Source organism: Myripristis murdjan, chromosome 12 (assembly GCF_902150065.1).
Source record: "Myripristis murdjan chromosome 12, fMyrMur1.1, whole genome shotgun sequence".
NCBI lineage: Eukaryota > Metazoa > Chordata > Actinopteri > Holocentriformes > Holocentridae > Myripristis > Myripristis murdjan.
The window spans coordinates 24,463,921-24,488,894 of NC_043991.1; the positions used below are offsets into that span (position 1 = coordinate 24,463,921).

A 24,974-nucleotide genomic window follows, 5' to 3' on the forward strand; every position below is an offset into this window, starting at 1 on the left:
CTGCATCACGCGCACGCACCAGTTTGCGTCCCATGATGCCACCCACGTGTCCTCCAAGCGTGTTCTGTTTTGTTTTACTTCATTTTCTTTGTTTATACGTCTAAAATGCTTTTCACTTTACGGTGCATGCGGATTTAAAGGCATTTCTGAACGGGATTTATTGTTGCATGTACATTTTTTTAATTGCTGCAAAGATTGGTCGTGAAAGTGATTGTGTGGCTGGAACCCGTGTTTGTATCGGCTTCACACAAGTTAGTCCACATTACAGACATTTTAAATGTGTGTAGCAACAGAGGGGAAGTGAGGTAGTGTTTTTACCGGAAATCCCGCCTCATATTCACGACGAGCCAATCAACGTAGGCTATCTGAAGCACGTGCTGCGTCTGCGCCCAGCCGTTCACGCACCTGTAATGGCCAAATAGTATGAGGATTATACCAAGACACTACGATAAATAACCTGAAAATATACGCGGGTCTCGAAGGCGGGACTGCTGCTGCTCTTCTCATAAAGATGTGCTATAAGTGCACAGCGGCCGGTGTGATGGCATTGCTCTGCTGCGGTCTCATTAAAATGTGTGATGTCCCCTAACAAACTCCTAAAATGTTCTGTACTGGTGCTGTACAGAGGAGCTGAGGAAACAGCGTTTTTTTTTTTTTTTTTTTTTTTTTTTTTTAAGTTTAACTGCAGCGTAGGCTTATGCACGGAAGCCGTTTGACAAACCACAGAGTATATTTTAAGAATGTATTATCTACCATACAATGTCACAGTAAAACAAAAACCATAGAAGTGACCCCATAAGAGTGAGCCTTTATAAATATTATGGGAATTATTATTATTATTATTATTATTTTAAATAATGTGAGTATATTAATGTTTTAGTGAAAACTATAGTGTTATCCATTCATCAATGCTGTTACATACAAAAGTGGCCTACTAATACCCTTTGACATCTCCTTCAGCATTCAGCAAAGACATTCAGTATTCACCACTCATTATGTCTGAAATAAAAAATAAAGGTCCTAGCATTCAACTATTTAATCAAGACAGCTGCTCTAAAAAGAACAACAAACACTGAATGTCCAGAGTAATAATAATAGAAAACTGGATACAAGATACAATAGAAATAAAGTTATTAAAAGTTAGATGACAACAGTGTCTTCAATAAATGCATTTTGTCATTGACTCTGCAAAGCCCTAAAGCCCTAATACAGGAGTGTCAAACTGGTGCCATGGAGGGCCGAGAGGCTGCAGGTTTTCATTCCAACCCAAAACTCTACCAGGTGATTTCACTGATTACCCTGCCTCCAAGCAGAGAGGAGGGACCAATCAGTGAAATCACCTGGTGGAGTTTTGGGTTGGAACGAAAACCTGCAGCCTCTCGGCCCTCCATGGCACCAGTTTGACACCCCTGCCCTAAAGGAAACGGTTTCCTCCTAAAGCTGTAATAACAAGTATTTTTTATGTATTTTGTCTCCATCTATGAGGGACGAAAAATGACAAAACAATAAATAAATGAATAAATAAATAAATACGCATATAAATATATAAATGCATAAATAATTAAATTAATAAATATTTCTACATTTATTTATTTATTTATTTCTGTTTTTATTCATGCATTTATTTATTTATTTGCGTATTTATACATTTATGCATGTATTTATTTATTTATTTTTACATTTATTTATTTATTTATTTATTTATTTCTACATTTATTTATTCATTTATTTATTTATATATTTATTTTTACATTTATTTATTTATACTTTTATTTATTTCTACATTTATTCATTTATTTATTCCTTCTTTTATTTCTACATTTATTTATTTATTTCTACATTTATTTATTTATTTCTACATTTATTTATTTATTCCTACATTTATTTCTGTATTTCTACATTTCCACATTTATTTATTTCTGTATTTCTGTGTCGTATGTTAATAAGGTGGGCGGTTCTTACATTAGTCTTAAGCACGATTGGTTTGTGGGTGTGATCCTATCCACTGCTACTGCCTGGACTGGCAGTAGGAGGCTGCAGTGGAGCGCCGACCGTGTGTGTAGTCGGACTACTGGAAGTAGTCGGTGGGTGCATGATTTACTACATAATTCGCCAGTGACCTTAAATCACTGACGATGGCTCTCAAAACACCTTCCATTGCGTTTTACACAGTAGCTAGTAGGGCATTAATGTAAACATCGACCCGTCGAAAGTCGAAGAAACACACACACACCCTCACACACACAGTCGGCGCTCCACCACAGCTCCCCCCCCCGGTCGGCGCTCCACTACAACCCCTCCCTCCCTCCGGTTAGAGCCCCGCTAGCCCCCCAAAAATCTCCCGGTGTTGACGGGTCGACGTAACGTCGATGACGGGGAAAAGTCTGGCGTTGTTAATGCCCTAGTAGCTAGCTAGTCCACTGCTATCCACTGCTACTGCCAGTCCAGGTAGTAGCAGTGGATAGGATCACACCCACAAACCAATCGTGCTTAAGACTAATGTAAGAACCGCCCACCTTATTAACATACGACACAGAAATACAGAAATAAATAAATGTGGAAATGTAGAAATACAGAAATAAATGTAGGAATAAATAAATAAATGTAGAAATAAATAAATAAATGTAGAAATAAATAAATAAATGTAGAAATAAAAGAAGGAATAAATAAATGAATAAATGTAGAAATAAATAAAAGTATAAATAAATAAATGTAAAAATAAATATATAAATAAATAAATGAATAAATAAATGTAGAAATGAATAAATAAATAAATAAATAAATGTAAAAATAAATAAATAAATACATGCATAAATGTATAAATACACAAATAAATAAATAAATGCATGAATAAAAACAGAAATAAATAAATAAATAAATGTAGAAATATTTATTAATTTAATTATTTATGCATTTATATATTTATATGCGTATTTATTTATTTATTCATTTATTTATTGTTTTGTCATTTTTCGTCCCTCATATCCATCTGCCGTGGTGTTTTTGTATCGCTGTCAATTCACAACGCAACAATTGCTGGATCTTGGAGCGTGTATTGATGAGGTTTGATCGTCTGTAGATGGCGCTCTTTTCTTTATCTAGCCACGGTGGCGATCACAACTCAGGCTAACTAATCAGCCGGTACTTTAAACCGGAAGCGCAAAACGGATCACTTCCTGTGCGCAGAGGATTGTTTTTCCCCCAGGATAGTAAATACTGGATGGGATGATACTTATGAGTATGAGTGACAAGAGTGGGTGTTACAAACAACAACAATATTATTAATAATAACAATAATAACAATACTACTACTACCATCACCAATAATAATAATAATAATAATAATAATAATAATAATAATAATAATAATAATAATATAGTATATAAACACTTGTAAACAGACCGGTACCAGCAGATCTGCTTTACAGTATATGGCATTGATAAATTTACCACAAAAATCTATCAACAATCTGAACGTAGATGTCTGTTCCTCCTCTTTAGTTGTTTCATATTGATAAATGTGCTCTGCCTTCGTCTTAGACTGTTAGGAAAAGCAAACGCGTCTCTATTCTCAGTATGTTCCGTGCGGGACCTGTTTCTCGCGCACCAGTGGACTCCCACGCACTGCTACAAATCTGTCGTGCACGTCACGGGCGTGAGAGGAGCGTGCAGCGGTGCGCGCAGGCGGAACCCTAAAGAAACACCGTGTTCATTCCCAGAGTTTCACCTTAAAGCCGCACCATCCCCAATCAACTTATTTTATTTGAATGGATCCGTTGTTGCATGGCGAATGAGGGTCTTGCTGATGAAGCTGGTACGACGAAAACAACTTTTTTTTTGCAATAAGAATAGACACATTTTGATCCTCCTGATTTTCCTCTACACCTTTTATCTTTTATGGCGTTAGGCAAACAGTCACCAATTACACACAACAGGGATATGAATGGGGAAAAGCATGTATAAAACTATAAATGTGCCTTATCCGAGGCGTGCACAGCATCCTCCACTGCAGGTACTTTTTCCATTGGCAGACATTTAACAGTTGCAAAAGCCCCTACAAGGCGGGCCAACAGCGTGGGCTCCAACCAGGCTCTCCGCTGCTATCATGTGTCTTCGCAAAACCAATGGCGAGGAGCAGATTACCCATTTGCCGCACCCAAATAGGATGATGGTAGATGGGCGGAGCGACGCAGCGACTACAGGCGCAGATAAACGCCCTCTGAAATTGTCGGGGTAGGGGATCAAAAAAATAGTGAAAATCGCCTACACGCTCCCACCAAGCCGTCTAAAATTTGATATTTCCAGCAAAGAGAGAGGGTAAGCGACTAATCCGCCGTTATGATTTACATTTCAGCAGCAGGGTCTCGCTGGTGCAACATGGCCCATGTGAATTATTGCAATGTTTCTGTCTCAAGTGTTTGGCGAGGTCGCTCACTGTGTTTGCCACTATGTTGCCGTGGTCGCTGCCTGTGATCAATGGAGTCTGCAGAGGGGCGTGTGTGTTTGTGTGTGTGTGCGTGTGTTTTCGTGTAGTATACTTAACTTTGCCGTGTTGTGCCGATGTCGTTTCCCCGCCAGTCACACGGGTTCCTGCGAAAAACGCAACAGCCTAGGGCCACAAATTCAGGCCGGTGTGTTTTGGCCCTAAATAACGTTGGCGCACCGTGGAGGGAGGCCCGTGCTTTACGTTGCATTGCTGTGCATTGAATACGATCACAGTTTGAATACGATTGGTGCACTTAATCTGGACTCATGATATTGTGTCGTTTAAATATCTGGTGCACGTTTACAATCACGTTGTATCGTGTGGTAGGTTAGGTGTGTTTAATTTTTGTTTGAACACGTTTTGAACAGGAGAATTGGGAACTCTGTTGTGATTGAGCGCCTTCCTGTGCCTGCTCGGATGGTGTCCTGCATGATAAACCGAGCTGTGCAAATCCTGTTAGATTTGAAACCACAATTTGCTCATTTCTTGCAATTTTTTTTTTAAATCACGAAGAGGAAACAGCACGCTGCATCAACCCTGCTCCATACAGCTCCATGGTTCCTTGTTCAGTCTCTCTAGGAAGAGAAGGCATTGCTCTCATGCTTTCTGTTTTGTTTTCAGATGCATGACTGGCACTGTGACAATACTGGCTGCAGCAAGAGTTTCAGGGATATTGCAGTATTGATTTTTATGTGTCACCACAAAAACAGGAGAAAACGGAGGCTTCTAGCCAGGCTGAGAAACATAGAAAATGTACAGTGTAGGGAAAATGACTGCTTCAATAGTTTGCAGAGTGCAAAGAAGTGAAAAGGTAGCACACCCCTAAATTGTATAAGTGAAGGATAAAATACTCACATTTCACATGTTCTCTGGTGAGGGCTCTGTGCTGAAACACATAAGTGATTTCCCACTGTGTTGTGTGCTCAATACATGTGCAATGTGAATATTTTACCCTTCTTGACTTGAATTTTGGGACGTACTACCTTTTGCTTTTTTGAATATACTCATAGAAATATACTGTCAGGAAGGTCCTTTGATGCAAAAAATGATATTAATTCACCACATGAAAGAAGCAGTGAAAAGTTATTGAAACATCAGGATGTAATGTATGTGTAATATAGCTGTAATACATACATGCCTACCTGCTGCATGCATACAATAGACATGTATGTGTCTTGTGTCCCCATAGCTTTTTTGTGTGGTGCATTATTGTGTAGCTTGATTAAATATCACTTTTTGCATCCATGGGCCTTCCTGGTTCTATTTTTTTCTCAGTGGTGTTTGCATTAAAACTTATTAGGAGTAGCCTCTCTTTGGCTTTCCCCCAGATTCATCCATGTCTCACCTTTAATAACAAAGACACATGGTAACAAGACTTATAAATCATTTTATAAGTCATCTCAGAACCATGTTTATATTTTATAAATGGACTTAAAGGTCCGTGCACAAACAGCTAGGTACAAGGTGCTGCCAATGAAAGTTACACCACTGCCAGGGAAAACAGCCATGACTCTTAGGATCAATATGGAGATTTTTAATGAGCAATGCTTTTCACTTATTGCTTCATCGGGTCGATGAATGTAGCTCTGTTTTAGTGATAAAGCACAGTGTTTCCATCACTGGCCTGCACCAAATGCATTCTTATACAGATGATCATTGTCTATTCGTTCTGTTTTACTTTAAAGGAATGCTCCAACATTTTGGGCAAAATACTCCCAACTAATACTTTTCCCCAACGTATCCAGACTGAGACAAGATGTTTGATACCGTTTTCACCTCTGGATGTCCAGTGGTACGGTTCCTATGGGTAGCATTTCATTTTAGCTTAGCATAAAGGCTTGAAGTCTATGGGAGCCATTAGCCTGTCTCCATCAAAGTGAGAAAACAAACCTTACAGCAACTCTGAAGCTGTTTTATTGACATAATGTATCATGTGAATTTGAAAGGAAACCGAATCACTGAACGTACAGAGGTGAAAATGGTATTGAACATCTTGTCTCAGTCTGGGTAAGTTGGAAAACAGGGATTTTTGCCCAATTTTCCCCTCCCCCAAAATAACAATTCCCAAATACAAAGATTTCTTTGAATAAATTGTCTTTTCAGCAGTAAAATGATGGCTGACAGTGTGAGGCCCAAGCAGAAGATGGTTGAGTTGAGGTGATGACCAGGGAAGTGTGAGTCGGTGTTGCCTGATGTTGTCAGTGTGGCTCATTTGTCTGGCAGCTGGCTGTTTTCAGGCCCATACTGGAGAGTATAGCCGCTAAGCTGTTGCTGTGTCTGGCTTCTCCTATATTTCTCTTGTAAAGTCCCTTCCCCCTCTCACTGTATGAGGATTAGTGAGAGTGAAAGCTAAACCACTATGGTAAATGTGTGTGTGTATTTGAGGTAACTCCCTGGATTTGGTGATTCTGTTAGAATGAACACAACACCCAAAGGACATAGCTCTGCTCTGTCAGTCTGGCTGGATGTCGCTGCCCTCAACACACACACACACACACACACACACACACACACACTTGATACAGACCTCAGTGTTTGTTTTACTCTGACTCCCCAAGCCCACACCCTTGACTGCAGTGCAGATGAAAATGTGTTCCTCATTTCAAGTCCATTTCTCACTCTTTTTTTTCTGTTTGACTCTTTCCTTCCTTCCTCCTCATGTGCAATCACTTAGCAGGGTGCCAGTAGACTTTTTTTTTAGGAACAATAATTTCTGCGCTCTCATCAACACCACAAAGGTCACACATCATGTAAAGATAGGAGTACTGGGGGTCCACCATTTAGCCTGTGCTTGAACTCGGGTGTCACCCCTCAGGAATGTGACAGGCATTTTTTCAACATCTGTAAATAGGAATATATACGGCCATCCCCAGGCATACCAGAGTGCTGCACGTATACATACATCGTGTGGTAGTACAGGGCAGAGTCTGGGGCTGGGGACACCGTACAGGAAGGGGTGTGTTGTTTCAGAGAGCGATCTCCGACTTTCTCCCATATGACATGTGACAGCCAGATAAAGCCTTGGGGAGGGGAGAGGAGGAAGGGCGGGTACAGCCTCCCCATCTCCCCGCTCTCCACCCTGAGCCACTGTCCTCACACTAACACAACCCCATGCCTCTCCTGGCCTCCCCGAAGCCTTTCCCATGCTGATAGAGCCAGCCTTGGGCACTGCTGGTGAAGTTCACATGCAGTGTGTTTTACAAAGCGTGCTATTCAGGCTCAAACCCGAATAAAGACTCGGCTTGCAGGCTATGCAGTAATCTCGCTACTTAATAGAAAAAGCAAAAACATCTCCAGGTTTAGGGGAGTCAACTTTTATAAAAGGTTATATTTTATAGGGGTGCACTATATTGGACAATATCTGATATGTCAATATTTTCCAACTCTTTTGGCTGATTGCTGATACTGATATATGCACATTTTTTTCCACAAATTGCAGAGAACAGCAAGTCTCTCCTGTTGTGGAATTAACATTTTATTAGCCCTACTCTTATTGTGCTGGCCCACTGGCAGATGCAGACATAAATCACAGTGCTTTTCAAAATGTACACATTCACTTGGCAAAATAAGAAACACTGTAACATAGGTTACATAAAACATGTCATTGATTTTATTAGGGATGCACAATATTGGGCTTTCTGCTGATATGCCCATTTTAAAGTCTTTATCGGCTTATACAGATGGCGTGTTGATACAGTGGTGCATCCCTTATATATTTCCTAAACACTGTTGATTTCAGATTCACTGGACTGGGCGTCTGTCTGTACTGTTTGCCCAGTTTCTCCATGGAGTAAAAGTTTTAGCTTTTTTTCTTACTCCGTTTTTCATACATACTTTATGTATGACAGTTACCATCAACACTTAAGGGTTCGGCTGTGAAGTGTAACTGCATAGTGGAAGATGGTCAAAGGCAAAGTAGCCTGTGATGAGTGGATGAGGCTGTATTTTTCATCCTAGATGGCAGAATGAACTGTAATCCTCCACAGCAGGTCAAGAACAATCCTCTTGGTTATTATGACTTATACAAAGAAGATACAACTGGCACAGGTGATAGTAATTCATTTTTGATCTATACATTTCTACAGCATCCACAAAAAGTGGATTATAGGCCGAAAAAGTACAGCTTTGGTCGTACTGTTTGTACATTATGTACACGTTTCTGTGTCTGCACAACACAATGGAACTAGCTCATATGGTCAACATGGCTCTTTGGCTCCAGACGACAATAGCAAAATTTTACTGCCAGGCTCATATTGTTGTTTGCAGAAATGACAATATTATATGGCTCTTATTCAGGCTGTTCTTTCTCCATCTCCTCCTTAATCTCAGTATATCCACTCCTTAACTTATTCAGTCCTCCAGCAGAACTTTTTTCAATACAATTCCAACTATTATAATTAGGTAATTGATTATTCCTTTGGCAGCAACAGTAAGTGGTAAGCATTAATTGATAAGCAGTGCTTTGTAGATTGAATATGTACCAAAATATGCATTTTTTTTTTGAGGAAGAGCAAGGAAAATTTAAGCTATCATGCAGTTTGTCTGTTGTGTCTGCATTTTTCTTAATATTTTACTGTTTTTGATGTTAGCTGGTATTGTAAACAGCACAGGATCTGACTGTAAGGGCTAATCACCTTTTAGAAATACAAAGACACAGTGAAGTGTCCAAGGCACTGCGTTGGGCTGGGCTAAAATGCCACCTAATGCATTCCTGCTAGATACTTGGTTACTGCACGGTAGTCATGGGCCATGTAGTGCGCGCGCCCACACACACATACACACACACACGCATGCACTTAACAGCAGTTGCCAGTGGATTCTTAGCACCCAGTAATGACAGGCATCCAGCTCAGAGATATAAAGAGTCTTGTTGGGCTGCCTCTCTTGAATGTCTGAAACACAGAGCAGTACTGTACACAAATACTGAAAGGGTTATGGCAAAGACCAGTGAGACTTTGAGTTTTTCCTCATACCATAATGATCTTTTTATTGCTGATTGCTCGGCTGGCATATTTTTGGAGCAAACTCAATGGCTCTTTTTTGTCTTTGCCTTCTATCTGATGAGAGCTTAGTCATGCTGAAAAGACCTTTAAGTGCTGGCTTCCGTCTCTCAAAAGAGAACGATGACAACGTTGAAATATGCACAATACGCTGTCAAGTTTCCAAAGAGCAAAGGCTCCGAGGGAGAGCGGCGAGGCTGGAGCCCCTCATCACATATCTTCATCCTTTCCTGTGCACTTCTCCTCCCCCACTCCTCCCTCCATGTTTGCGCGATTGCCTCATAGCCGCCTCTCCGCTAAGGTTGTGGAAAATGTGAACTGTTGAGGAGTGTCTGCTGGTGTTAAGAGGTCAACAAGTCAATTAAATCTCCATCCACTGATTGAAATCCCAGCCTTTCTCTCATACTAAAAAGCATCATGCTCTGTTACCATGACAGATGTACAGATTTGGCTTTCCAGAATTGGCCTGAGGAGAAGGAATAGACACTTTGGATGCTGTGAATGATCCCTGATGATTTTGTTCTGTTTATTAGGGCTGGGCAATACTGACAAAATCAAATACAATATATTTGGCCAAATACCTCAGTATCAATATTGTGACAGCACTGGAGGGACGACTAGTAGTGCTTTCAGAAATTATTTACACACAAGAGATTTTTGATGATGGCTAATGTGGATATGATGACTAAGCAGGAGGCAAACAGGAGAACAGCTACAACAGTCGAGAAATTTGCATTCCTCGCCGGGATTTGATTTGCCACATTGAAAGGCCGACTCTGAGTCAACTGTGGAAAATTGTGAGCCTGTCACAGCTCTGAGTGTAACGCAGTCTTTAAAAAAAACAGGAAAAGACAACTTTTATGCTTTATTGTGATGTTATGCCATTCAAAATCCCAGACGACACCTAGTTTCATATTGCGATATAATTAAATATTGATACATCATCTAACCCTACGCTTTATTGTATGTCCCTGCCAAGGTACGTATTAGCAGTGCACCGGAGATAAAAGCATGTTGTGAGGTAAAATAAATAATTTGATAAAAAAAAAAAATGCACCTGTTTAATGAGACACAGTTGTCCACTGACCAAGAAACACCCCACATGAGGATAGGGCTCTCCTGAATCACTGAATTGATTATCATGCCGCTGCCGAAGTTGCATGATTTTTGAATAAGAATAATAAAAATAGAGTGAAATCAACAAAAAGCAGTGACTGAGAGTGACTGAATGCAATGCAGCCAATGCCCACATTGCATGGAGAATCGAACTGATTTTCCGCTGATCTATTGGCTCTTGATAAAACCTGACACTCCCAACCAACATTTGGCAGTCCAGCTGTAGCAAGGCTGGCCCGTGTCAAGGTTCTGTGTCCTTTCCAAATCATTTGTGGTTTGTTCCATTAGCCGGGGTGGATTCAGTCATACCGCCTTTTGGTGTAATGCAGAGGCCGAGGATCCAAAATGATCCGGATGCTATGCTAATGCTATAATCTGTGACTGCAATATAGCACCCTCTCTTGAAACGCTGTCATCCCATGACTGGCTGTCTTTGCTCATTTCAATTTTTTGATGGAACATATTTTTTTCTTACCGCTCGTTTTGGAGCTGAAGGCGGTTGATTTCACCCTTTGATGCTTTTCATTCCAAACGTGCAGGACAGTAAGCGCTGGTACGGACAGACAGCACAGCGCCGGTGCCAGATATTGACAGACGGGGCAGCCAAGCCTCCCCTTTCGTTTGATGGGTAGTGCGTGACATATGGTGGACCCAGTGCTCCACTTTCTGAGGCTGGTTTACTTTCCACATCAGACAAAGATGGCAGGAGGGAGGGATGCTGAGCTCAGGGACTCTCTCTCCCTGCGGAGATAAACCTCCTCAGGCACCTATTGCAGAGTGCACCGTTTGCCACAGGGCTTGCTGCATCCTTTTCACCTGTTCAGTCTGCATCTGACTCTTAAAGAAGGTTTGGCTGGAGGAGATGATGATATTTTGTTTGTTCTGACATGGCCCTGCTCAATATGTTTCTCAGTAACCCCGCCCACCTAGCTTATGATCAGGAGTGACCTAGTATAACAGTATCTTTGACTGCCTTTTCACTGTTTTTCTTCATATGCTCATTCTTTGAGCTATCCTTGGGGCTGTCCCAGTCAGTGACCCTGCAGGGTGCTTGCTCCCTGTCAACAAAGAGGCCTACTCATTGCAGGGACCTGTGTGGTTTAGAAGGTCCTGTGACTCTTAGGAAAGCTGAATATGGAAGTAGTGGAGAGAGAGTGTCTCAATAATGAAGAACTTAAGGTTATGATGTAATCGTCATCCTGCTCCACCCCCCACCTCCACTTCAGGGCGAATTGCAGACACATAATAATCAAGTTAGTCACGGATTCCACCTGAGCTGTCCCGTTTTGACCACCTGCTTTTGGTGTTTATTTAAGAAATGCCCACCTCCTCTAGTTTGAGCAAATCCCCTGTACACACATAGGTGAGTGCACACTGAGTGGCCATATTTTTATTCCTATTCTTATTTTAAATTGGGCATATCTCTGCACATCACAATCTAAGAAGAAGTGTGATCGCATAGAGCCAGGTCACTTAATTTGTAAGAAAATGTTTTGTAATTACAGTCAATAGTCTGAGGAAATCAATTTAGGTTGCATACTAAGTATCACCTGCACCTCTGTTTTTGTTGACCAACAAGATGGCTGCAGTTTAGTTGCAGCTGATTTATTGAATGGGGAATCTCTTGAATCAACACCTGAATGAGTCACCACAACAATAATTTGAAAGAGAAATTGGGCACCACAACTGTAAATGCAAAAAGCCAAGAAGACAAATTCATGTAGAGAGAGAGACAGAAATGCAAAAGAGCTAGAGGTTGAGAGATGATGTGTACATTTGCTAATCTAGCTGCTGCTATGTGATACTTGCCTTAAAGAGAGATGTGAGGGGCAAGGAAACTTCACAAGGATATAAATCCATTTACTTCTCATATCTCCTTATTCCTAAGCAGGGTTGCTGTAATCTATTACAGCATACATTGGACAGAAGGCAAGGAATGTATGTTAAAAACTTTTTTTTTTTGTCTAGGAAAAAAGATGACTGTATATTAGATTTCTATAAATGAGTGAGCATGTCTGTCCCGCAGTCACAGAGTGAGACCTCGAGTCCCTTGAATCTCTCCTGGAATGAGTAGCACATTAGTTTGAAGGTGTTTTGCCTCGTGTCACCGACTGGCAGGCAGTGCGATGTTGGCATACAGCTGTTCTTATATAACAACTAACTCTGAGGACTATCCTGTGTTTCCATGGTAATGCTTTCGGTTTCCATAGCGATTGCACTCTCCGTTTCTGAAGAGGTGAGACGTGGACATCTGATGAGGCGTGAGCGCCTGTGGTCGTGAGGTAACCTCTTTATGCAAAGACTGAGATAGCTTCCTACATGCTGGCACAGTTATTGCGAAGATACAGAAAGAGGACTGGTGTGTGTGTGTGTGTGTGTGTGTGTGTTGTGTAGTTTCCTCCTCATTCCCCCTTTTGCCTTTCACTTTTCACCGTCATGTGGTTTCTAGAAAAAGCCATAAATCCTACATTTCAGATGAGATGAACCAGAGGTGAAGCCTAAAATAGGACCATGCTTTTCATGGCTAAAATAATAACAGTCGATTATCATGCCAAGGCTGTTATTCAGTATTTGCAGGCGTTAGCACATCTTGTGGTGGAGTGCACTGCAGCGCTTGGCTTGCTCCGGTCAGATGGCAGCCTGGAGAGACAATGGAAAGGATCCTGTTACACCGTAGCTCACTTATTTCCTGCAGCGCTTAAATGCAGTGAAATGGATAGTTTGTAGGTAAGCTTGAATCAACCCAACCTAATGGTTTTCCAGGGGCTAAAATAATTTACTATCCTCTCATTGAAACTACTAAAAGGCCAGTATATCCTACCCCACATTGACTGACATCAAGGTTAGCTTTTAGCAATTACAGCAATAATGTGCATCTCTTATATAAACATAAAAATATACCATGTAGATTAAAAAACAAAACCTTTCACTTTAGACTTTAGAAATCATGGTGGTAACATGGAGCTGAATGATATGAGTGTATTCCACATAGGATTGCATTAAAGCATCCCAAGCAAAAGGCGTAGAAGAAGACGTTTTGGTTTTCTTGTTGCCAGCTGCCATGGTGAATCCTATTTATTCTAAATCCTTTTTTTTATTATTATTTATTTTTATTGGCCGTTTGAAGGTAGACAGTGAATAAAGATGAGAGAGAAATGTTGGGGACGGGAACCTGGCCAGCAATAGGGAGGAGATTGGGTCGAAGGATGTGGTTCAGCATTTCTTTATCTGAGCCGTGTTCAGTTCAGGAGAGACTTCAGTAGTAGCTCCTGCAGAATTTAAAGCATTTATAGTGTATAATTAGAAGCTCATCTTTATGTTAAACAGTGGCGATGACTAAGCATAAAGGTGGTTTAGAAAGTGTTATATTTATCAAAACTGATTGCTTACTGGTATGCATGTACACATTTAATAAACAACAGTTTTCTTGTGCTTAACGCCAAATTTATTCTTAACAGAGAATGTAGGTCTTTCTCCACAGTGATGATAAACAGTCTGTTGACAAAGGCCCGGGTCTGTGGCAGAGTTGTTTATTTGTTAAAAGTTGCGTGCAATAGACACCACAGAGGAGACACTTGTCTGTTCTAGTGTTCTAGTGGGAACTTGGCTGCCAGTCGACGAATTACCAGGAGACGTGTTTCACTCCCAGCCACGTCACCGGCACTAAACAGCAACAAGGACAACAGACAGCAAACACAGCAACAGCAAGTCGGACGCAGAGTGAGACCTGACTGGCAGTCAAGAGCCATTAAGACCCTGTGGGATCCGCTTCCTCCTGTGGACAGCAAGGCTCTTACGGTTAATATACTGCAGCGTAGTGCCTTTGATTTGTCAGCCGTACCAGCTTTCCTTCAGGGCAACTAATGGTTATTTTCATTAATGATTAATACATCGGTTAGTTTTTGATTAATCGGTCTGTTGGAAAACAACGCAATTTTGAGAGGTGGCATGAAGATGAAAAATTGTTTTGAGGGATGCACGAGAGCAACACACATTTGTTTCGTTTTCAGTTTCAGCCCCCTGGAGTCCAAAATAGTGCAAATATTTCACAGCTCTCAAAATTGTGTTGTTCTGCAGTCTCTATCGGCTTGATTCATTTTGGAGCCGTGCACTTACGATGACGCTTTTGTTCTCGGGACAGGCAAGAACTTAATGAGCCGTATTTGGTGGATGTATTTCAAATACCATTATACATGTAAAATTCTGAACTATCACTTAAAAATTGCTTCGTCTAACCAGCAGCCAAAAAACCCAAGTATTCATTTTATAATGGGATGAAATAGAGAAAAGCAAGCAAAGATTGTGTTTATGAAGCTTTCGCCAGATCATCAAAATTAAGCAATTAGCTTTTAATTCCCAGAAGTTACTGTATGCATAGCCTTGCTCAGCATGATTTTGAAGTGAAGATGACTTGGAAACGTGATTGTGTTATTTAGCAGTGTATTTTTGGCCGGCTTTGATCTCTGTCCCACTATAGCCTCTGATTGCACTCATAGTAATTTGAGGCCTTTTGACTTGAAAGATTTCGCAGTGAGTGGAGATACAGTTGTATTAATAACAGGCCAGGGAGTAGGGCCCCTCTTCCTCCCTAATGAGTGTGTTTTTTGCACCAGAACTAATTACGGGTGTCCTTCTTCTTCTGTCAATAACTGATGTGAATCCTAATCAGTCCGGAGACACAGAACAACAGAGGCTGGCGTCCTGAACGCTTGGAGGGAGAGCAAGCGGTCCGCTCTCAAAACACATTCTCTCTTCAGTGAAATTTAAGACCACGGGGGATGATTAAAGACACTCAGCAGAGAGGGGACGCGCAAAGGATTTGATGGGATTCAAACTCAGGCAAATGGAGTCAAATGTGGTTCCAAAGGCAAAGGACTCAACCGCCACAAAGTCCTCTCTGAACTCACTGATGGGCTTCTTCACTCGAGCAAGGCGTAAGGATGGATAATGTCTCCTTTCAGTATTTACCTCATTAGAAATACTAATTATGAGCGATGCTTTTATTTGCATCTTATGAAATTAACTCTTTTATCCAGGAAGATTTAAAGAAATGAGCGGTCAGGGGCTCAGTTGCTCAGCAGGACATAAGACAGTTTATGGACACACATTGTCTTTTGTAGGGGTTCAGTGTTGATATTTAAGATCTGAGTGACGCTGGTGAAAACCTAAAGCTGAAGTGTTTTTCTCTTCTCCTTCCCCTATGTATTTGATTAAAGCACATGAAGAGATTGTTCCTTCTTGGCATTTGAGGTACAGGCTACAGTATTTAATCACCAGTCAGTCCTACCATCCTTTATGCCATCGTTATCATTTCATTCTCCTTAACTCCTTCGGTGTGTTTATGAGAAGAGATGTACAAAATCTAGCCAAACACAGAAGAACCTCGCTTTAACCCAACGACTGAAGATGTGGAAAAAAAAATGTTTGTTCAGATGTTGCTGAAAAGTTCAGAGCGCTGATAATAGGAGAGCAAAACAGAGAGAGTTGCTGTTAGTCCTCAGTGTGATGCCGAAATGCTTTCAGTTTGTCTGTAGTTGTCATGGTAGTTTTGGCTGAACTCTTGTATTGATGTGAACTAATGGTCTACATCGGTTTCTGCCAGAGTGCCCCCCATTACCCATGCATGCATGCACACGTACACACACACACACACACACACACACACACACACTCACTTTTCCATGCTCTTAGTGAGTCTGTGTCCTTCAGGGTCAGATCTTGTGTAATCTGTGCCGGCTAATGGTCTGACAGCCAGACAGAGACGGAGTACAGTACAGTATTTATCCTTGCATACACCCAAAAAGCACCCACTTGGATGAATATGAGTCTATTGGAAATCACTCTTTCTCTCCTCTCTGTCTCTCTGTTGCCATCATCTGTGCTTTCGAAGTGGAGTTTGCTTGCGAGGAGCAAACAAGCACAAATATTTAGTTGAAAAATACAAGAAAATTACATGTTGCATCAGTGTATGTACTAAAAGTTAATTTTCCTTCCTAATCATATGTAGACATGTCCAAATAACACTTCAGAAAGTCACGGGTAACAAACTACATCCCTAAATTAGCTCTATATGCTACAAACCCATGGTTTTTCTTGCTTGTTTTCAAAGAGACCCATGGGTACGTTTCCTGTTTTTATTTTATTTTTTTCTTTGCCAAGCCTTTGACAGTTGACTGGTGCTGTGATTACAGGCTCAGGTTGAGCCACAGGAAACAGATTGAGGAAATCGATGAAAAGCCCTCAGGGCTGGGATGGGCAGTCACATGACCGTGACAGGAAGCAGAGGAGAGGGGGCTCTGTGTGATTGGCTTTCAGGCCTAATGACTGGCAGTGCTCATATGCTCTTTTACCTGAAAGCACTTTTTTAGTGTCCATCTGTCAGCATTACAGTGACCACATTGTATATCCTCTCATATTTACTTATTATGTGTAATGACATGCATTTCCTATAGGCAGACATCACCAGTCTTTTACAGTGTGACTAAAAGGGAGAGCATAGAGTAATTTTATAGTGTTAAATATCAGTAACTCTGACAGATAAGAGTCATTCTTTGAGGCTTTACAGTATGGTTTTACAGGCCAGTAATGTCAACTTTAGCTTTAACTATAATGCTGTTCAATTTCCTTTTTTTTTTGTTTTTGTCATTATATATTGCTCTAAAGTTTCTACATTCAAAATACCTGCAGTTGTTGTTGTTGTCAGCTTTGTCGTCAGTAAACAGCACATTTATCTTTGAAGCTAATGAGCTTATGAGCAGTGATACTGTGTGACTGATGGTGCTCACAATTATTTTTGATCAGTCTGCGCCAAGGCACAAACATCTCATTCATCAAAAGCCCTGCACGCACACACACCTGCCAGTATATTATGTGCACAGCATCCAATTTCAGTGTTCATTTTGAATGTGATTGGATTGGCGGAGCTGAGCTTAAGAAATAACCTGTTTGTGCAAAGATCACTGATGCAGTGCTAACTAAGATGTTATGAACTGTAATATATGTTGAAGTGAAGGTGGAGTGGGCTTCTGGAACCTGGAAGTAAAAGCTAAACACGAACACACTGCACACAGAGCTGCACCCACTCAGCTCATTTGTCTTTATTCCATTTTTAAACACAGGTATGCTGTGAATTTCCCAAAAATAGAAAATACATTGCCCTAAGTTCAGCTAGCACACTGAGAACATAAAACTGACATTTAACGTTTTGAGAAGTGCCCTCAGAATAGTCTTATGGGAGATGATGCATTCCGTTGTTTTCCTGGTTTTTGCTGCTCACCTAACGGGTCACCTCCGCCCGTTCCCGCTTCAGGAGGCGAGGCCAGGATGAACGGCGACTCAGGTGCCGGAGTGGTGACAGCACCCCCTCCCACCACGGCCCCCCACAAGGAGCGCTACTTTGACCGGGTGGATGAGAGCAGCCCGGAGTACCAGAGGGAGAGGAACATGGCTCCTGACCTGCGGCAGGACTTCAACATGATGGAGCAGAGGAAGAGGGTCTCCATGATACTCCAGAGCCCGGTTAGTGCCACATGAATTCTGTGTGTTGACCTACTCAGGATTACAGCATTAGTTAATGTACCGTATAGTGATGCATGGATTGCAGTTATGTCCGCAGGCACTACAGATAATTCATGTATCAGGTGGGCTGGATCATAAAAATTTACACTCTCATTAATAGTGGGTTGGTCACGTTGGTGGCAGACTGGTTTTAAGATAGATAGATAGATAGATAGATAGATAGATAGATAGATAGATAGATAGATAGATAGATAGATATACTTTATTGATCCCAACCAGGGAAATTCTGGTGTTCCAGCAGCAACAGTAGAAACATATAATAAAGTTAAATAAAATAGAATAAAAGCTAAATATATACAATAAAGACTACAAAGGCTAAAACTAAAAATATACAATAAGGGCTAACCTAAGAAAAAGAGATATGAGATGTGAACTATACATATGGTAATGAATATGAAATATACAGATGGAATTGAAGTATATAAGTATAGATATAAGTATATAAGTAAGTAAGTATATAAGTAAGAAGTATATTGTGATATGACATTTGCTGCAGTGACATTACTGCATGCATGGAAACATTTAATAGTACCAATAGCAGCCACTCAAATCTTTAAAGTAAATTGACAAAGAAAACAATCATACATGAATACAATACACAATAAAGGCAGAATCACCAGGAAAGCGTGCGCTGCCCAACATAATTTAGAAAGCAACATCGCCTACAGGGACAGGTAGAGGTGGATTGAAATGTCCAGGTGGGATCGGAGAAAATAATTTATTTGGGTGGGTGGCAGGTGGATGATTTATGGAAGCCCCATGAGATTAAAATGTTTTTTTTTTTTTTTTTCCCAAGGTAACCTGGCCAATATAGTACATCATGATACAGTTACAAAAACAGGACAGACGGGAACACAGCAATCCAGATCATAAAAATCAGCTGGACTCCTCAGTTACATGGACTTTTATCACAACTTTAAATTCACCCAAGGAAACAAGATTACTAAAATGGAGCATATTCTGAAGGTTATTTCAAGACCGTGGTGCTCAGTAGGAGAAAGTTGTTCCCCCCCCGCCCCCAAATGCTCAGAGATGTGTGGATTCACTACATTTGATAATTAATCCCTGCAAAAATGCTGTGATCCACACTCCATAAATCAGTATTTCGAAATGCAAAGGTTCCCGGCGTGTAAAAGCAGCAGCCGCCTCAACGTCACATGATGAAGTGAGTTTACTCCTCAACAACAGTCCGTCTGTGACCTGCTGAATGCCCAAGATACAGAGCAGCGCTGTGTGAAGGCCCATTGAATGTATGAAAGGCACTTATGTGAGGGATGACTTGGTCTCTATAAAACACATGTGGATTGTTTACTTGAGTTCACATCAAGGGTCAAAATAGTGCTGATACACTTTATATTTTCTATATCTGTCTCACTTTTACAGGTATAGGTACTGTTGAATTACTTGTAGTAATGTTACTTGACTGTGGACGCCATATTTGCCATCATCATTTCCATTCAGTGTTATTATCTGTCACGTGACTTGTAACAGTAGGTGCGTGATGTGTAATTTGCAGAATATGGAGGATTGTTCTTTAATTTTTCTTCTCCATCCACACCCCAAATCTAAATTTGTGATTAGTTTTGCCTTTTCTCCTCATTTTAGTGGGTTCCCTCCAGCCTGCCAGACAGCAGAGGGTTAAACTGATGAGCCTTGTGCTTTACAAAACCTTCTCTGTTTGTCTCTGTGTGTTTCCTCATTGTCTATTTTGTGTTTTTCTGCATTATGGTGCCTGTTACTGTGTGTCTTTGTCACATGTGTTCATCTGTGTTTTTGTTTCTCTCTTTGTGTGTGTGTGTGCGTGTGTGTGTGTGTGATTTGTCTTTTTGCTTGTCTGTGTGTTTCTGTGCGGGCGTGTCTGCGCTCATGACCGATAGGCATTTTGCGAGGAGCTGGAGACGATGATCCAGGATCAGCTGAAGAAGGGCAAAACTCCCACCAGCCTGCTGGCCCTGCAGCAGATCGCTGACTTCATGACCACCAGCATGCCCTCCATGTACCCGGCTGCACCGCAAGGAGGCATGGCAGCGCTCAACATGAGTAAGTAGAGAGGACTGTCTGTGTGTGTGTGTGTGTGTGTGTGTGTGTGTGTGTGTGTGTGTGTGTGTGTGTGTGTGTGTTTGTGTGTGACTCTTTGACCTCAGCCCTGCTATGTTTGGGTTCACTGTGAGTAATGTGGTACATGCCAGAATGAATCTCTGGACAAAGAATCCAGCTGGAGTTCATCAGGCAGTGAGTCCAGCTTGTTCTTGTTCTTGTAAATGTGATTTTTTTTTTTTTTTTTTTTTTTTTTAATTTGGTCAGGAAACCTGTTGTTGTCATCAGTATTCTTGTTTTCTTCTCCTTCTTCTTATCATCATTATTATTATTCAGTGATTTCATTTTTCATACTCACAATTAAGGCATTTGTGTGTGCTTCACTTTGTTTATCCTCTACCTATAGTTTGTTTTCCTTATTGAAGTGAGAAAGGACAGTCCTTTTGCATTCATTCTGTCCAGAGCATTATACATTTTATGTGTTTTTGCTCCTCCTCTTATTTCCCTTTTTCTTCAACATTATTTCTCCAACCAGATGCATTATTTTCTAAATCTCTCTCTTTCTTTCTCTCCCAGGTTTGGGCATGGTGACCCCGGTGAATGATCTGCGTGGCTCCGACTCCATTTCCTACGACAAGGGCGAGAAGCTGCTGCGCTGCAAGCTGGCTGCCTTCTACAGACTCACCGATTTGTTCGGCTGGTCCCAGCTTATCTACAACCACCTCACAGTAAGACGAGCTCCGCCGAGTACAGCGCCACAGACACAGATAGGGGAAAAAAAAAACAGCATTTTAGCTGATTTCGTACTACGGCGTGCGATACAGCGCGATAAAGACTGTATTCATGATGAACAGGATGAGAGATTTTGTCGCGCTCGGCTCATTTTGTTCTGCCCACCGCAGCAGGATAACGTCACTGTACACAGTGCACCGCGCTCTGATATCCATATGAAGTATATAATTACAACACTAACACCTGCAGTGGCATGTGGGTGGAGGATCTGATTGGAAGGTTACTGCAGCAACATTCAGTCCACAGGACATTTCGCTTGCATGATGATTATGATGAGAGCCGTGAGCCTGTTTGCAGTGATGTGGCAAAGTGAAATTAGCAGTAGAGCTGTCAAAGATTGAAATTGTTGAGCTTCACGTTAAAATAAGAATCAATCCGACTAAATCATAAGTAGTGAAATATCTGTTCTGTTACATGCCAGCCTTTATTATCTCCAGTTATAGCTAACTTCCATGTAATTGTATAATCTAATTTGACTGTCTCTGGTCCTGTAGGTCAGGGTGAATTCAGACCAGGAGCGCTTTTTGATTGTCCCCTTTGGGCTCCTGTACAGTGAGGTCACTGCCTCCAGTCTGGTAAGAAACTGACATTTTTTTCTCTTCTGCTCTTTGCTTCTCTTTTCCTTTCACTGAATGATATCATCAACTCAAATATAATTTTCTTGACGTTTTCCCCTCCTATTTAAGTCATTTAAGCTACTCCCAGATGATAAAAACATAATGAAATGGTATCCACACATTATAAAAACTGACTGCAAAAACCCTCCTTGACAGCTGGAAATTGATACCATGATATAATGCACGCTCTAGCTCGTGGCTGTGACACGCCCCTTTTGTTTGCTCCTCCTCCAGGTGAAGATCAACCTTCAAGGGGAGATAGTGGACCGTGGCAGCACCAACCTGGGCGTCAACCAGGCCGGCTTCGTCCTGCACTCTGCCATCTACGCTGCCCGGCCTGATGTCAAGTGCATCGTACACGTACACACACCCGCTGGAGCGGCGGTGAGGGACATACACATATGGGTCATTCCATGTCATTTCACCAAATGGCCCACGCACTTAGGTCTCAAAAAATTCTGAAAAGTTCACCAGTTGTTCCTTATACATCCAATAGGCACACTGTAAAATTTTAGTTTGCTCGGATGGATACTTTTTGAGATTTAGTGAGGGGAGTATGTGTCGATTTTGTTGCGATTTTGGTGCATCCTTATTTTTCCTCCATTTTCAGGTGTCAGTATCTCAGGAACTACACCACATAGGAAACTGAAATTTGGTACGATAATACACCTCCACCTACTCTCTCAGAATATACAAAAACATCTATCATACATCATAACTGGTAGGCATGCCAGCACCTCAAAAATGGAAAAAAAAAAATTACACAGGTTCTGTGGTCGACCATGTTTGGGCCTTCAAAAAACAATTTGCCCCAGATTCTTGATTTTTTTCAGAGCTTTGAGATACATACATGGACTGTTCAAAGCATTAATGGTTAGTCAGATATATGCATCAGTTTTTGGATGGCAGCTTCTCCAAATCCCCAAAAAAAGTTTTCATGTCACATTTTCACTGGCCCATAACTGCATGTGGGAATGTCTTAAAAATCTGATTTTTGTTTTAATTTAGAGTTCAAAGCTTGCTCTTTCTTGGGATATAAAACATTTTTTCTTTATGCAAGTTCTTCATTTTTTTTTTTTTTTGTTATCCCAAACATGGGGCTATTTCACCACTCACGAATATTGAAATTCCTCAATATTAGACCGTTGTAGCTTGCGTTTTTGTCTTATATTCATTTAGTGTTTGTTATTTGTTCATTATTAACCTAAAATACAATGACCATTGCACCAGAAATGCATTTGTTTGTCAAAACATCAACATTTTCATGAACTTTTTACCAAATCTCTTTAAGCTCCACATTCATACAGTTTTGGTTTCCGCTTCCAAATTTCCACAGTAAAGTACCCATTCAGAATTTCACCATACATAAAATATGCATAAAATTGACTGCTTTCCAAATTGAAACCATTTTGGTGTGATTAGCTTCAAAATTGAAAAATTGTAAAATGTCACACAGAATGGACTGAAAATGGAGGAAAAATAAGGACGCGCCAAAATCGACACATACTCCCCTCACTAAATTGGCCGTATCTCAAAAAGTATCCATCCGAGCAAACTAAAAATTTTACAGTGTGCCTATTGGATACATAAGGAACAACTGGTGAATTTTTCAGAATTTTTTGAGACCCAAGTGCGTGGGATGTCCTGAAAATTTAGTGAAATGGCATGGAATGATCCCATACACATTAGTAAAACATACACAACACCAACACGTTCATACACAAAGTCTGTTCCATGCAGGCAACATGTTGAAGTCGTGTGTGTTGTGTTTTGGTTTGGTTGTCAGGTGTCGGCCATGAAATGTGGCCTGCTGCCCATCTCACCCGAGGCGCTGTCTTTGGGTGAAGTGGCCTACCATGACTACCACGGCATACTGGTGGATGACGAAGAAAGCGCCCTCATACAGAGGAACCTGGGGCCCAACAGCAAGGTAACAGCAAAGAGAGAGAGGGACGCGTTTATTGGTGTGTGTGTGTGCAAATAAAAAGACATGAGGACAAGAATATCACTGCTGTGGTTAAAACTAGGGCTGGGCGATATATCGATATAAAAATCATATCGATATATTTTTAAATGTGATATGGAATCAGACTATATCGCATATATCGATATAGTTCAAATTTGCGCTGTGATCCTTGCTCTGCTGCGCTGCTGACCCGGAGCTCTCTGCACTGCTCCGCGCGCCCCCGCCCCTCCTCTGTCGTGCACAGAGGAGGGGCGGGGCAGGAACAAACAGTGTTGCCAACTTGGCGACTTTCTCGCTAAATCTGGCGACTTTCCAACTCCCCATGGCGACTTTTTTTCTCAAAAGCGACTAGCGACAAATCTAGCGACTTTTCCTGGTGTTACTGGAGACTTCTGGTATTTTGGAGACTGACATGAAAGCTCGTATTGTTCCTCTGCAGTTCCTGTTCTCAGCGAGCAGCGGGTGCTGCCGCGAGCCCCTCCCCCGCCCCAAAGTCCTCACAGGTGGTCACAGCCTCGAGCCGCGCGTCAGGAGAGGAGCAGAGAGGAGACCCACCACTCTGCGGCCAGGCAGCAGATGAATCACGCATGCGCAAAGCCGCCATTGGTCCCGACCTTCCCGTAAATTTGTAGTTCTAAAACATACTCCTACGATGTTATTCCTCTCCTACAGCGTCCATTACAATCACGTGCAAATTGCCAATTATGCAAATTAGGCGATGACGTCATTTGGCGACTTCTAGCGACTTTTAGGACAGCCAATAGCTACTTTTCTTACTGAGGAGTTGGCAACACTGGGAACAAACACTCCGGCACTCTCGGAGTAATTTTATGGGGCTGGGGCCGTTGTCGTGTGTCTCCACCGCTGTAACTACCCCGAAGGAGAGAGTTCCTTGACTTTTACAGGGGCTAAAAACGGCCCTGCCTCGGGGTAGGGACTCTGAGCAGCCCTGAAAAACTCCCGGGTGGGGCTTGGGGTTTACTTGGTGCTGACTGGATTTACTCTCGGCGCGATGTGGTGTCAACAGAAAGCAAACAGCCGGGCGCTAGGCGTCCCTAGCAACACGGCCAACACTACCAAGCTAACGCTAACGTGCTAGCTAACGTTAGCTAATGCTAACAACACACTTTTAGTCGGCATTTTTAGGGACGCTAACGTTAGCTTTAGCGGACGTTAGCTAACGCTAACAACAGGCTTTTTTAACAACACGCATTTTGATGCCCCGGTCATGGTCGCGCAACCGCCCGTTGACTTTCCAGGAACCTTCCTCCTCCTCGGCCCTCTCAGTGGAGACACGGCAGGTGAGAGGGCCGAGCGAGAGGATGTTCCTGTAGCAGCTCCTGCCCCCCAGATACTACCAGGAACACTGCAGAAGCCACAAG

At 41.7% G+C, this 24,974-nt stretch overlaps 1 protein-coding gene across 9 annotated transcripts in view; it reads left to right on the plus strand.

Moving 5' to 3' along the window:
* The first annotated feature begins 4,189 nt into the window (after positions 1-4,189).
* add1 (adducin 1 (alpha)) overlaps positions 4,190-24,974 on the plus strand; it is a 40,642-nt gene continuing 19,857 nt past the window's right edge. For 3 of the 9 annotated variants that reach the window (XR_003929051.1, XM_030064771.1, XM_030064772.1), the window contains exons 1-7: positions 15,419-15,536; positions 17,912-18,120; positions 20,058-20,220; positions 20,794-20,945; positions 21,504-21,584; positions 21,861-22,010; positions 23,413-23,556. Coding sequence is in view for 8 of the 9 variants with exons in the window: in XM_030064771.1 (XP_029920631.1) it covers positions 15,425-15,536; positions 17,912-18,120; positions 20,058-20,220; positions 20,794-20,945; positions 21,504-21,584; positions 21,861-22,010; positions 23,413-23,556 (1,011 nt within the window). In the remaining variant the exon portion in view is untranslated. Of the gene's footprint in view, positions 4,318-15,417; positions 15,537-17,911; positions 18,121-20,057; positions 20,221-20,793; positions 20,946-21,503; positions 21,585-21,860; positions 22,011-23,412; positions 23,557-24,974 lie in introns of those variants that run through there. The other 6 variants (XM_030064770.1, XM_030064774.1, XM_030064768.1 and 3 more) reach the window with 6 other exon arrangements.